Genomic DNA, 15,000 nt, shown 5'->3' with positions numbered 1-15,000 from the left:
ATGCAATATCCCAGGAAAATATTCGTTCCAAGTAGCCAGTCACCTCAGCGTAAAAAAGAAAAAAAAGAAGAAGAATGGATTTGACAGCTACCTGTCACGTGCCACTGACGCGCTGATCAGGCCTTGTCAGCCTTCATAATTTTATTGCTATGGATGTAGGAGTGTGGTTCATTGGCGTTGTATCTCAGTGAACTGTAGTTTGTATTAATTTGTGTGCCTTGATTGTCCATCTCAAGGATCATAGGTAATTGTATAAGTACTTATATATTATTGCCTTACTCTGTTTTGTGTTTCCCTTCCCCCAGTTTACGTTACATAGATAAGTGATGTTGGCCATTTCAAAAACATGTATGTATTAGTTCAGTGACAGACGTATATAATCGAATGTATGACACTGGGGATAAAGGGAAAGATTATTGCAGTAAGCTATTCCACTTTCTTTCTTTCACATGTCAATACTTGGTAGAAAGAAGTCAAGAAAAAAAAGTGTTTGCGGGTGAGGGGCAGGGGATCTTATGCATGGGAAAATCACAAAGAAATAGAACTAAAAATCATGCAGCAACAAAAAGAGAAAAAAAAAAAAGTATTTAGAATTAACCTTATTGTACATTTCAGTGAAAACTGAAACGGATCAATTAAGTGAATGAAGGAGAAGAAAGTAAAAAAAGGTGAGTGTCGAGTTAGCTGGGTGGCTGCTGATGACCCAACCGAAGCTGAAGTCACCAGCAATCCAGATGCTTCAGTCTCATTGGAAAGGAATTTGGTTTGTTCCACCCTGCCACGGCTCACCCCGTTCACACTGTGTACTTGTGCAGTATATAATGTAACATTCTGGTGGTGCAATCATGCAGCATATTGGTCCTTTGAATCGTTGATTCCTTTTACGACATACACGGGGGTTTATAGTGGCTTTGGAACGAGAGAGAGAGAGACAGAAAGAGAGAGAGAGAGAGAGAATAAATAACTATCCGTGCCTGAATTGGTCGGGAGAAATTAACCCTGCACTTGTGGTGTAAGGGAGATCACTACGGAAAAATATGCTGTTCTGATGCCCCTGGGAGTTGTCCCAAGTTTGTGCATTGTTTACTTGCAGAGCCGATGGCATTGGTTTTGTTGTTCTTGTTGTTGTTTGTTTTGTTTTGTTTTTGTTTTTCAAAGACTAATAGTAAAATACTTATGATATGCAATATCCCAGGAAAATATTCGTTCCAAGTAGCCAGTCACCTCAGCATAAAAAAGAAAAAAAAGAAGAAGAATGGATTTGACAGCTACCTGTCACGTTCCACTGACGCGCTGATCAGGCCTTGTCAGCCTTCATATTGCTATGGATGTAGGAGTGTGGTTCATTGGCGTTGTATGTCAGTGAACTGTAGTTTGTATTAATTTGTGTGCCTTGATTGTCCATCTCAAGGATCATAGGTAATTGTATAAGTACTTATATATTATTGCCTTACTCTGTTTTGTGTTTCCCTTCCCCCAGTTTACGTTACATAGATAAGTGATGTTGGCCATTTCAAAAACATGTATGTATTAGTTCAGTGACAGACGTATATAATCGAATGTATGACACTGGGGATAAAGGGAAAGATTATTGCAGTAAGCTATTCCACTTTCTTTCTTTCACATGTCAATACTTGGTAGAAAGAAGTCAAGAAAAAAAAGTGTTTGCGGGTGAGGGGCAGGGGATCTTATGCATGGGAAAATCACAAAGAAATAGAACTAAAAATCATGCAGCAACAAAAAGAGAAAAAAAAAAAGTATTTAGAATTAACCTTATTGTACATTTCAGTGAAAACTGAAACGGATCAATTAAGTGAATGAAGGAGAAGAAAGTAAAAAAAGGTGAGTGTCGAGTTAGCTGGGTGGCTGCTGATGACCCAACCGAAGCTGAAGTCACCAGCAATCCAGATGCTTCAGTCTCATTGGAAAGAAATTATGTTTGTTCCACCCTGCCACGGCTCACCCCGTTCACACTGTGTACTTGTGCAGTATATAATGTAACATTCTGGTGGTGCAATCATGCAGCATATTGGTCCTCGAATCGTTGATTCCTTTTACGACATACACGGGGGTATATAGTGGCTTTGGAACGAGAGAGAGAGGGACAGAGAGAGAGAGAGAGAGAGAGAATAAGTAACTGTCCGTGCCTGGAATGGTCGGGAGAAATTTACTGCGCACTTGTCGTCAAAGGGAGATCACTGTGGGTACTGTGTGCTCGGATAAATATGCTGTTCTGATGCCCTTGGAGTTGTCCCAGGTTTGTGCATTGTTCACTTGCAGAGCCGATCGCACATTGTTTTGTTTTTCGATGACTAATTGAATAATATTTAAAAACAAGACAAGAGTGTAAAACATGCAATATCCCAGGATAACATTCGTTCCAGGGAGTCAGTGTATTAAAAAAAGAAAAAAAAAAAAAAAAGAAAAGAAAAAAAGAGCAGCATCTCAGTCCAACATTCTGCCGTTGGTGCGATCATGCAGCATATTGGTCCATTGATTCGTTTTACGACTGCATGGGGATAAATAGTGACTCTGGAATGAGAGAGAGAGAGAGAGAGAGAGAGAGAGAGAGAGAGAATAACTATCGGCGCCGTAAAACGTTCGGTAGAAACTTAATAGATGACTGGCGTTGTGGTACAGGGGATAACCCTGTGGGCTTTTGTCAGTGCACAGAAAATTATGCTATACTGGTGTTCATTCGTATAATTCCAAGGTTTGTACATTGTTTACTTGCAGAACTGATGTCATCTTGTTTTGTTTTGATTTCTTATGACATTCGTATATTGTTTGAAAAGAAAGTCGATGGAGTAAAATACGTAATATATGTGTAAAATTGTAGTTTCAAGCCGGAGCTGCCTTAGTGAAAAACGGAAGAAGAAAAGAGGAGTGGTTTTAACAGACATCTATTCTATGCACAATCACAGGAGTAGATCTAAAGTACACTCTGTTCTATGCCTAATCAGAGGAGTTGATTTAACAGACATCTGTTCCGCAGCTGTGCAAAATCCCAGGATCCGGCCAGGCCTTAGCCTACAGAATGCGAATAATTTGTGAATGTGGTTCGTTGGTGATGTGTGTTTCAGTGTAACTTAATTTTGCTACCAATGTCTGAAATTGTGTGCCACACTGACTCAGAGCAGCGATGGAAGTCAACGTAAGTCTGTACAAAACTGAGAAACTGACAAACTATGATGAATAAACTGAACGATTCCGGCTAAGGAACAGAACGTCGTTTCCAAAGCGGTGATATTGCAGATGCATGGAAAGGGCTAAACCTACTTTATGGACAACACACACCAGTCTCTGCACCATGTACTGTATGTCATTAGCACAACACTGAGAAAATTTTCTCTGAAAAATTTAATGACTTCTACCGTCGCTTTGCACGAAGCGAACTTAATGATATACTAGAAAAAAAATAACAACATGTTTTGAATTTAAAAGTGTTTTATCCATTGGACCCCTGCACTGTTGAATCTGCCTTTCGGAAGTTGCCAGTAAAAAAGGTAGGGTCTGATGGGATAAGTGGACGGCTCCCGAAGACATGTGCCTCAGAGTTGTTTTGTGTGTTCAGTAGCCCGTTAACGTGGTCTCTGAAGGATTGTCGTGTGTATGCTTTCTGGAAACATTCAGTGATAACCCCAGTGCCAAAGAACAAACCCCACTGCTTCATGAAATGACTACCGCCACATAGCCCTGACCCCAGTTCTCAGGAAATGTTTAGAACGCATAGTCCTGAAACAGCTTCTAGCACACACACCACCCCACCATGATCAGTACCATTTTACATTATAGATCCAACCGGAGTACTGCTAATGCTATACTTACACTCTTGTACCATACATACACTCACCTGGGGAAACCAAATTCGTTTGTTCGCATTTTATTTATCCACGTTTCATCGGCATCAAACACCATTCAGCCACATCTCATGGCACGAAAGCTTCTTTCATTTAACATCAGTACAAACCTCAATTTATGGGTAAAGAGTTTTCTTGTTCAGAGAACTCAGTCAGTCCGTTTTTGACAAGCTCTATCTTCTGTGAAGACAAACTCTACTGGTGCCCCTCAAGGCACAGTCCTGTCACCTGTTGTTTTCACTCTATATAAAAATGACTGCACTGGCGCAGACACAACTCTTTTGAATTAAGTGTTCTGATGACTCAGCCCTAGAAGATCTGTCAAATAAATTCTGATGCTGTTTATTTTGAGCAAGTTCAAAACATTTCCTCTCGGTGAAAAGAGAACTATTTAGATCTTAAGGTTAAGAAAACTAAGAGATGATAACTGATTTAAAAAAAAAAGCCTCTCCAATCTCTGACCTGTTCATCAATGATATAGGCCTAAAGGTTGAAAGAGTGCATGAATATGAATAACTAGGAACTGGTCTTGATCATAAACTGAACTTTACTCCTAATACAAACTGCAAAAGTGTCAGTCTTGCATCTATTGTCTGCAGAAACTCAAAATCATCGGAGTTAATTCAAAAGTACTTCAAGGATTTTATGTATGTTTAACTGAATCTGTGTTAACTTTCTCTTTTGTATGGTGGTCTCGCTGTGAAGGGTTAGAGTACGCTGAACAAGAATGTGAATGTCTGTAGTATGGTCGTGGATGTGAGACAGGATAGCTTGAGTGAATTGTACCATGTCAGAGTACGACAGAAAGCCACATGCATTTCAAGCGACAGCAGCCATACGCTGGCAAATTATTGTCAGCGCTTATCTCCAAGCGAACGTTTCTGTGTCCCAAAATTTAAAACAAACGGAACCAAATACAGTTTTATTCCAACGTCAATTCAGCTATTAAACAACAATAATTAGGAATCAAATATGTGACTAAAATGTATGTCAGGGTGTATGTACATCATCATGGAATATGATTTTTTTTTATTTTTTAATTTTTTATTTTTATTTTTTTTACTGTGATCAGGTTTCCTTTAGGAAAAGGAGGTAATTCATCTGTTTTCTCAGTGAAAGTATTGTTATTTTCCTTAGATCATAAATCGGCTCTATTCTCCCTGGAGCACATGAATATTTAAAGAATAAGTTGAGGTGCATGCACATTGTACACTGATTAAATTTCGCTTCTATCAATTTCTGTCTCTTTCTCTTTACACTCAACATAAACCCATATAATTTATGTCATAAAAAGCTCAAACCAGTAACAAGACTGATGTATTTTTACGGATATATATCTAATGAAATGCCGATCAATATGGGCTATTTAAGACTGAATTGTTCTAAGTTTCCTGTGCGCAACTTTTGGTTCGATACGCACTCGTCAAGTTTCCGCCTCGATGGTGAGAAAGAACTGGTAACCCTCCTCTTCCCTTCCACTCGACTCCAGGTTATGAAATAAGTCGCTAAAATTTCTATAACGTACTTTCTGTCTTACGCAGGTAGATAAAACAAAATTTTCCGGCAGATTTTTCAAGAGATGTTTGGAACCACATGTAGGCCTAGTGCCCAAACACATCTTGTTCTTCTTTGTTCTGGGCTGCAACTCCCGCGCTCACTCGTATGTACAGGGTGGGCTTTTACGTGTATGAACGTTTTTACCCCGTCATGTAGGCAGCCATACTCCATTTTCTGGGTTGTGCATGCTGGTTATGTTCTTGTTCCCATAACCCACTGAACGCTGACATGGATTACAGGATCTTCTACGTGCGTATTTGATCTTATGCTTGCGTATACACACGAAGGGGGTTCTACACATACGTTGACCTGGGAGATCGGAAAAATCTCCACCCTTTCCACACCAGGCGCCGTTACCGAAATTCGAACCCGGGACCCTCAGACTGAAAGTCCAACCCTTTAACCACTCAGCGCCCGTCGCCCTGGTACATGATCATGACGCTTTGGTTTGAACCCCCCGAGCCCCCCTTCCGCCCTTTCATTCCTTGTCGCCGCGTGACAGCAAACCATCTGTGCTTACCGTCATACCCCATCTCCCCTTGCCACACCTCACCACACACACACACCGACACACGCCGCACCACACACACACACCGACACACGCCGCACCACACACACACACCGACACACCCCTCACCACACACACACACCGACACACCCCTCACCACACACACACACCGACACACGCCGCACCACACACACACACCGACACATGCCGCACCACACACACACACCGGCACATGCCGCACCACACACACACACCGACACACGCCGCACCACACACACACCGACACACGCCTCACCACACACACACACCGGCACATGCCGCACCACACACACACACCGACACACGCCGCACCACACACACACACCGACACACGCCGCACCACACACACACCGGTACATGCCGCACCACACACACACACACCGGTACATGCCACACCACACGCACACTAACGAAAGAACGAAAGAAAGACAAACATTCTTCTCAAACATATAATCATGTGACACAAACAACTGATTCAACAACTATATCAGAAGAAAGAAGTGAATGTCCTGCTGATTCTGGAAGAGTCCAGGAAAAAAAAAATGATATCTTGGACATACACAAAATAAAACATCAAAGAAAATGTCGTTTAGTACTTTTGAAGTTTAATTTAGTTAGGCTCTTGTTGTGTTTTTCTATTACAAGGTCAACAGTGTCAATACGATATCGATGTGAGATAAAAGTGATACTTGACATACATGGGCGACGTTAATTGGGTTATGATTAGCCACTGATCGAAAGCGATGACTGACAGTGTGATAACTGGTCTTCCAGTCACATGCTGTACATCATTAAACTCGTGTCACTGGCAACGTGTGAATGGAGGCCTCTGTCAATTAACGATAACACTCACATGTCTCTCTTGCCTCTGTGCCCACCCCCATCACATCCCTCTCTCTTTATCCAACATTCATCACACACATACACCACAAACTTTTATAAGGTACTAGGTGGGAGAAAGAACCAACAACCAATCATTTGGAGGGGAAGAAAATCTATAAAAACAAACAAAAACCACAAGTTTGAAATAGATCTTTCAGTTCACAGAGAGAATGGTATAGTGGTTTGACTTATACTTGAGACTGAATAGGGACCGATCTCTTTTTTCTTTTTGTTGTTGTTGCAGATTTAAATTCACAAAATGAAATTGTTGACAGAGACTGCAATCCAAGTTTGACAGGAACCCCAGATGTACCGAATTACCTGGTGCTGTAAAAGGCAGAAAAAAGGCAACAACCTTGATCTATAGTTGATCCGAATTCTCCCTCTCAGACTAAGCTCAGGCGTGAAGACTAATCTGAGCACTAACACACTGGACACAGCAGTAGCTTCAGTTTTGTTTAGACATTTCTGAATATGATTTTACGTGAAAAAAGACAAAAACACAACCCTGTCCCGTCATCTCGGCTGCGTGGACAATTTCTGAGACAGACCCTGAGCCAGACTGTGCACACACTTTCTGTAATAGACTGAAAGCAAAACTGATTACGTCGCTCCAAGAACAGGCTCTAGACCACGCGCACCAGGTAATAAGATCTAGACCAGAGGCTGAGTGAACAATTGCTAGGAAGGATCAACGGAACAGGCTGCAAGCTGAGCTGTCCCTACACGGTCCTTGGATCAACTGCCGGGCTTGGATGAAACAGATCATAGACTTTTGAAAGGATTTAAGTACAGAGTGTCTGAGAGACGGACTTGGTAAATTTTAGCACACCCCCAAGAGAAAGCCACTGACCGAAACTGAGACAACACACATTTTCATGGACAGGTTCACAGCTGAGCGAGAGCCTAAGCTGAAACGTAAACAGCACGCACTTTCTGGGAGAGACCCTAAGCCAATATGAGACAGGACACAATCTCTGAAACACACCCAACGCTGAGGTGTAGCAAGACATATCCTAGGCTAACGGATCCCACAGTGCCAAGACCAGACGCTAGGCCAGGCTAAGCACTTCAATCATCAGGGGCTGGATCAGTCCCGTCCAGCCCCTGAACATGTCCGTCATGTGGTGAGCCAGCACGGTCAGCTCCGACAGCTTGTCCTTCAGGTAGTCCAGGTAGCGCTCCGCGTGGTCGTAGGACACCTGCGACTGCAGGTAATGCTTGAGAAGCAGCAGGTACTTGTCGTGCAGCGCGTTCACCAGCTGCCGGTCCGCGATGTTGGGCTGGCGGGGATCGAAGAGCATGACGCACTGCAGGAGGGCGTACATGGTGACGTCGTTCTTCAGCAGAGTCTTCAGTGAGCGACAGAAGTCGGCGTGCTGCAGGATGAGCCGTTCGTGGCCCGTGAGCCTGACGAACAGCGACACGGGCAGCTCCCCGTAAGCCTTGATCCAGGCGTCCCGCTCCACCACGAAGCATGCGGCGCCCTTGAGAATGAGGGTCCGCATGGCACAGGCCTTCAGGGCGGCCAGCTGGTCCTCCACCTGTGTGGGGCACGGGCCCGGCCTCTTCTTAGCATCATCATCATCATCATCACCATCTTCTTCTTCGACTTATTCTTCGTCTTTTTCCTGTTCATAGTATGATGATGATGATGGTGATAATGATGATGATACAACAAAAACAACATATACTACCACTATTAGCACCATTAAAAATAATAATATGAATTAGTAGCAATGATAGTGTTGTTGTTATGATGATGATGATTGATATTATCATCATAATAATTATTACTGTTGTTGTTGCTGTTATTGTTGTCACTATCATTATATCATTCTTCTTCTTCTCTCCTTCACATTATCATTTTTATTAATAAAAATAATAATGATAACAATAATATCATTATTATTATCATTTCAGTAGTAGTATTAGTAGCAGTAGCAGTAGTAAGAGTAGTTAGAGAAAGAGTAGTACATAAGTATATATATTCCAGCGAGTTCGTGTTTGTGTGTGCACATGCCAGCGCGCATTCCCACAGACCAGACCCGGGAGAAACGTACCTGCAGGGTTCTGTAATCGGACAGTCCCTTCATGAGCTTCACGACGTTGTTGGCACACACGTCGCACCGGCCCAGCAAGTCTTCCAGGGTGATGTTGTTCACTGCCCCCTCCGTCACCTCCCCCGCACCGCCCTGCACCCACACACATGAAATGACATGGAATGACCCAACAACAGAAAGGAAAGTAATACATCCAAGCCAAAATTATTCCACTACTTTGCTGTTCACTGCATGCTCTTTTCTTTCATCTTGGTAGCGCAAGGCAGAATAGTGAATTAAAAAGCACTGAAGTACAACACCAACAACAACGATGAAAATGATAATAGTAACAATAATAATAACAATGATGGTGATAACAAAACCGTCTATTTTGTTTCGTCAGTTATGTGAAATCAATTAATTATTGTACATGTGATCCCTTTAAAGATGTGTTTTAATCGGTAAGCTATCGACCTGTTATTGTGAACAAAACAAACCACCTCCATCTGTTTCGCTGTCCTCTTGACCGAGTTAGTTTTTCAGCAGGGCCCCACTCGTCCCATCTCATGCAGTCATTATTGTCAGGCTGTGCCCATCCAAAGTCTGAAGTCCAAACACCGATACACACACACACACACACACACACACACACACACACACACACAGAGAGAGAGAGAGAGAGAGAGAGAGAGAGAGACTTTGTTTTGTTCGGTTTTATGTTTGGGTGGCACTCTGCCATTAGCGCTACCATGATGATATAAAAAAAAAAGTGTGAATTACAATCATCATCTTTAAAAACCCGCAAGAGACCAGCCAAGCCACGAAATTAGGAACATCTTTATGTATAAACCAATGTAGAACAGGTGTACATAAAAAAACGTTGCCACCTTTGTCCGAGAGGTACAAGAGAGAGACGGGCAGACAGACAGACAGACAGACAGAGTGCGTGTGTGTGTGTGTTAAAGCAGAAGGAGCTGATAGATGATTTGTAGCTCAACATCACAGTTCATGGGTCTGCACGATTCATGCAATTTCCACTGGAGTTCGGAAAAAGCGCTGGAGAGGAAAACAATAACAATAAACAAACACCAACAGCAGAAACAACGAAAGCATTATCCAGCCCTTGAAAACAGGATGGCCATACCCCATAAACTGTCCAGAGATCATTATCTTTCCCATTGCCACTGCAATATTAATGATGAAGGGCTTGTTGATCTGAAAAATATTGGAGTAGCTCGTGTGTTTCATTTGGCAAACTTCTTCAGCGTTCCCAGGCCATGGTCGCACGGTCAGTCCGGAGTAAATGACGAAGTCCGCTGTCCACTGGACTGCCGCCGTTCCCCACAACTTGTCCTGGAGCGCTGCGGGACTGGGCCAGATCTGACGCCTCAGCTCTTCGTTTAGCTTTAGCAAATGATCGATGTGATGCATAGAACTTTACAGGATGGTCAAGAAATAGGTGAACGACAATCCACGGTGAACATGATCTTTATAGAACCTTCCAAAGCCTAAACACTCATTTAAAGTACACTCAGCAATGAAGCCGTAAGCAATTAAATGAAACACAAAGAAAACTGTCAGTTACAACAACAGCATCGCACTCAGATACAAAAGATCTGACCGTCCTGGGCTAGAATTAAAAAAAGATAACAAGCAAACAAAAAACACCATGTCTTATAAATAAATATACCAGTCATTTTGTTCAGTATGAATAATGATATGGGACTCATAATTGCGTCTCAAAACAGATAGACAAAAAGAAATTAAAGCAACGAAACTCTTCCTGGGAACAGCAAATGACTCCCAACCGAGTCTACACGATACCTTTGCGACCTTTAAAGCAGACATGAGTCAGGGTGCAGCAATTCAAAAAGCATATACTTCAGAGTACCTGAAAACCCCAATAACCCACTGCACGAGGCAGAGACGAAAGAAAAGAATGGGAAAACACAGTGAACATCTGGAACACTTCTACCAATCACATCTCATACTCTTGACAGCTATTGTCGTAAATGGCAAGGTGGCAAAAGTGACGTCGAAGTGGTTCAGTCACCAGTGATAAGTCATGCTGGCCATATATTGTAGAACAAACAATAAAACTGGAAAGCACAGACGGAAGAGAATGACATCCTTATCAATTATCCCTAGCCTCACAATGAAAGCAGAAACAGTGATGCTGGCCCATGCATATGAATACATGGAAATCAGTATGCCACAACACTGACTCACTTAACTATTTACAAAAACGGTAAAAGTACTGCTGTGGACATGTATGTCTAAAGGGAAATGAGAGAGCTGAAACTTGTAAGAGTAAAACACAATTCCTAATTGACAGACTGCTTGCAACAAGAGATATCTAAGTCCAATGAAATTTAAGACTACAAAGACCGCAAACAAAACCATCTCACAATCAACAGCTTCAAAGAAAAAAAAAAAAACATTGAGAGAGGAAGCAGTTGCAGATCTAAGAGGAACAGCCTCTAATGATCAGACAAATACTGACCAGAGAGACCGACAGACAATGAAAGAGAACGGAAGAGACACATCAGCGGACACACCGACAGACACAACACCAGTCAGCCTGACCTGCTGAGGCAGACGCAGGATGGTGTTCTGGTAGGTGGACGAAATGTGCGTCAGCAGAGCACGCTCCTCCTCCGTCAGACGCCAGTACATGTGCGGGTCCGAGGGCAGCTGGCATGCTGACAACGCCTCCACCCCCTTCCCCTTCTCCACCTGGGGTACGAACAGTGGAGGGGGCACTGAAGACAGGGGGAAGGCCACTGCAGAGGAGGGCTCCTTGAGGTAGGGGTGGTTGTCTCCGCCGTTGTGGCGGTTGTTGTCAGTGCCGTGTCGCTGGGCTGGTGGTGGCGGATGGGTGACATCGCCGTCCTCTGAGCTCAGCTGGCTGTCACTGCCACTGTTACTGCCCGGGGAGGAAGGTTTCAGGGGGCTGGCCCCTTGCTTGCTCCTCTTCACTGGCTGTTTGTCCTGACGCGCTCGCCGTTTCTTTTCGTCTGTTGGCAGAGGACAGATAGGTGTGTGGTCACTGTTTGGTCTTTACGATAAGGACTAACAGACAGGTGTGGTCACTGTTTGGTCTTACGATAAGGACTAACAGACAGGTGTGGTCACTGTTTGGTCTTTACGATAAGGACTAACAGACAGGTGTGGTCACTGTTTGGTCTTTACGATAAGGACTAACAGATAGGTGTGGCCACTCTTTGGTCTTTACGATAAGGACTAACAGACAGGTGTGGTCACTCTTTGGTCTTTACGATAAGGACTAACAGACAGGTGTGGTCACTGTTTGGTCTTTACGATAAGGACTAACAGATAGGTGTGGTCACTGTTTGATCTTTACGATAAGGACTAACAGACAGGTGTGGTCACTGTTTGATCTTTATGATAAGGACTAACAGATAGGTGTGGTCACTGTTTGGTCTTTACGATAAGGACTAACAGATAGGTGTGGTCACTGTTTGGTCTTTACGATAAGGACTAACAGATAGGTGTGGTCACTGTTGGTCACTGTTTGGTCTTTACGATAAGGACTAACAGATAGGTGTGGTCACTGTTGGTCACTGTTTGGTCTTTACGATAAGGACTAACAGACAGGTGTGGTCACTGTTGGTCACTGTTTGGTCTTTACGATAAGGACTAACAGACAGGTGTGGTCACTGTTGGTCACTCTTTGGTCTTTACGATAAGGACTAACAGATAGGTGTGGCCACTCTTTGGTCTTTACGATAAGGACTAACAGATAGGTGTGGTCACTGTTTGGTCTTTACGATAAGGACTAACAAATTATAAGACTGGGACATGTGAACTGCTCTTCCATTTTGTTTTCTTTTGGAATAAAGATAACTGACGTAAAGGTGACGCATTGTCGTGTATATCTACATTTCGCCCACATCTGCTAAAGGACACAAACAGAAGTCCAACAAACCAATCAACTAAATATCTAACCAAGTAACTAACCATAACTGTCCGAGTTACTGACGAAAAGAACAAGTCGGAAAGACTTAGATGTCATATGCATTTACAGGAAAGCTAATACGCAAGCCAAAACTTGAGGCAGCCAAATAAACACGCACATGCGATATGCACATTTACCCCAACCCAACCCAACCCACCCATTCCCCCGCCCCACCACACACACGACAGGTTGAAACGAAGTAGGAGTGGAAGGGGGGGAAAGGGGGAAAAGCAAAATTAAAAAGTCCATGATTAATGACAACAAAGTGAACCAACCACCTGTGGATAATTGGTGGCACATTAATGCAAACTTCTATGAAACACAAAAGTCTGCACGTGATACCCAGAATCATGTCAGCCCTCATGCCGATGGCGAAGCACTTCTTCAGGCGGCAGGCAGAACAGAAGCGGCGAGTCCGAACATTGATGGGACATGATCGCTGAAAGGCGCATTCCCGTAGCTGAAACAAACATGTATGCACGCATATGATCAATATTTGGCGTCAAATAGTTTGGGGATTTTCCAAAATTAAAAAGTATTTTCCTGAAACTGGATTTTTTTTTTCTCTAGAAATACGCAATGAGGATCTGTAAGCATACACTGTATAGGCCTAGACTGATTGCACTGAAAGAAACTCCGTTCTTCTTTATTTGACTGTTAGCCAAAATAAGCAGTACCAGTATATGGAACATGTTTTTAACTTGCGCAAAGCGTTTCTGTTTTCTTACAATCACGAAAAAAAGGAAGTCAAATAATGAGTGCGCTGAGGAGGCTTATGTTTCTTGCCGCTGCCAGTGAACAGAGGATACAATACTGATTTGTAATACACCGACTGTGGCAGAAAAATCAGTCAAACAAATAAGGAGGAACAAATTCTTCATCATATTTGAATCGGGTCCAACGGCGCTTTCACTTTACTGTAAACATTAACAGGGTCTGCACCATCTTTACACTCACATCTGTGGACAAATTGCGGTTCATCGCGCAGCACACTTCAATGTGTTAATCTTGTGTAAACTTGGCTAAAGCATGCCTTCTCATTCTGTCACTGGGATACCAAGCCAACGTCTTTAAAACACTGGCTGATATAGCTGTTGTTTCGAAAATCATGCAGTATCAAACCCATGTAACCAGCCACTTCCTTTCATCCGTTTCATTGTAAAAATACTCACCTCCTCCCATTTCAAGGCATTCCTCCTGAAGAAAGCTTTACACGACTCGCAAGTGATGACGTCAAAGTTGTGCGCTAAAGCCTTGTCTCCACAGATCCGGCAGATCTTGTCCTCCAGGGGACGCTTCCTGCGTAGCGGACCCGCGCAGGTCGTGGTGACCTGAGCAGCCTTGGACGCCTCCTCTGGGTCGACCTTTTCCTCAGGCTGTGTGGGCATCTGTATGCTGCGCTGGTCAATGGTGTCCAGACTGGTGGGCAGAGGGAGGTCTCTGGTCAGGAAGAGCGGCTTCTTCCCCTGCTCTTTCTCCTCCTCTGGCATGGGGGCGGGGCACGTGCTGGTTGCTGCGGTCTGTTGGCGCTGTCACACTTGTGACCTGCTGGCTGAGGCAGTGTCAACTGGGTTCAGTTCAGGGTGTCTGATACACGTGACATGTGAACTCTCTCTCACTCTCTCTTTCTCTCTAATGGTGCATATATTAACGTGTGGGTTAAAGGGCGGGAGCGGGCTTGGAGGGGAGGGAGGAGGAGGGTTGGGCGGAGGAGGGGGCGGGGGTGGGGGGTGGGGGTGGGGGTTAGACGGATGCGGGAGTGCTACTTGCGAGCGTATGCAGACATCTATATTGGTGCGTGCAAAAGATTGAGAGGGAAGACGGTGCTGGGGGTGTGGAGTCAGGAGGGGACGGGGTGGGGAGGGGGCTGCATCAGCACGCGGACACACATGTGTTCGTCCGCCTGTCCATACGCGCAAACGTAAATAAGTGTGGGTTACTGTGTGTGTATGAACACGCGAGTTAAAAGTGATGTTATAGAAGGTGCATTATCATACATATATTATTTTCGGTATCACTTCCTATTTCATGGTACACATATGATTGCGATTGTGATTCCTTCTTAACTTTGTGTTTCTTGTTATTTTCTGTAACCGCCCTTTTCTTGTGTATTTCTACACCATGTGTGATTTT

General features: G+C 43.7%; 1 protein-coding gene across 2 annotated transcripts in view; it reads right to left on the bottom strand.

Moving 5' to 3' along the window:
- Window positions 1–6,647: 6,647 nt before the first annotated feature.
- The window catches only part of LOC143297506 (vitamin D3 receptor B-like), a 12,619-nt gene continuing 4,266 nt past the window's right edge, over window positions 6,648–15,000 (bottom strand). The window contains exons 2-6 of one of the 2 annotated variants that reach the window (XM_076609908.1): window positions 14,040–14,419; window positions 13,210–13,327; window positions 11,475–11,905; window positions 8,910–9,041; window positions 6,648–8,390 (exon numbers count right to left, since the gene is read on the bottom strand). In XM_076609908.1, coding sequence (XP_076466023.1) covers window positions 7,899–8,390; window positions 8,910–9,041; window positions 11,475–11,905; window positions 13,210–13,327; window positions 14,040–14,357 — 1,491 coding nt within the window. In that variant the 5' untranslated portion in view covers window positions 14,358–14,419 and the 3' untranslated portion in view covers window positions 6,648–7,898. The remainder of the gene's footprint in view (window positions 8,391–8,909; window positions 9,042–11,474; window positions 11,906–13,209; window positions 13,328–14,039; window positions 14,420–15,000) is intronic. The other variant, XM_076609916.1, reaches the window with a different exon arrangement.

Source organism: Babylonia areolata, chromosome 2 (genome assembly GCF_041734735.1).
Source record: "Babylonia areolata isolate BAREFJ2019XMU chromosome 2, ASM4173473v1, whole genome shotgun sequence".
Classification (NCBI taxonomy): Eukaryota; Metazoa; Mollusca; class Gastropoda; order Neogastropoda; family Buccinidae; genus Babylonia; species Babylonia areolata.
The sequence above is the reverse complement of the archived record's forward strand: the minus strand, read 5'-3'. Positions and strand labels throughout refer to the sequence as shown.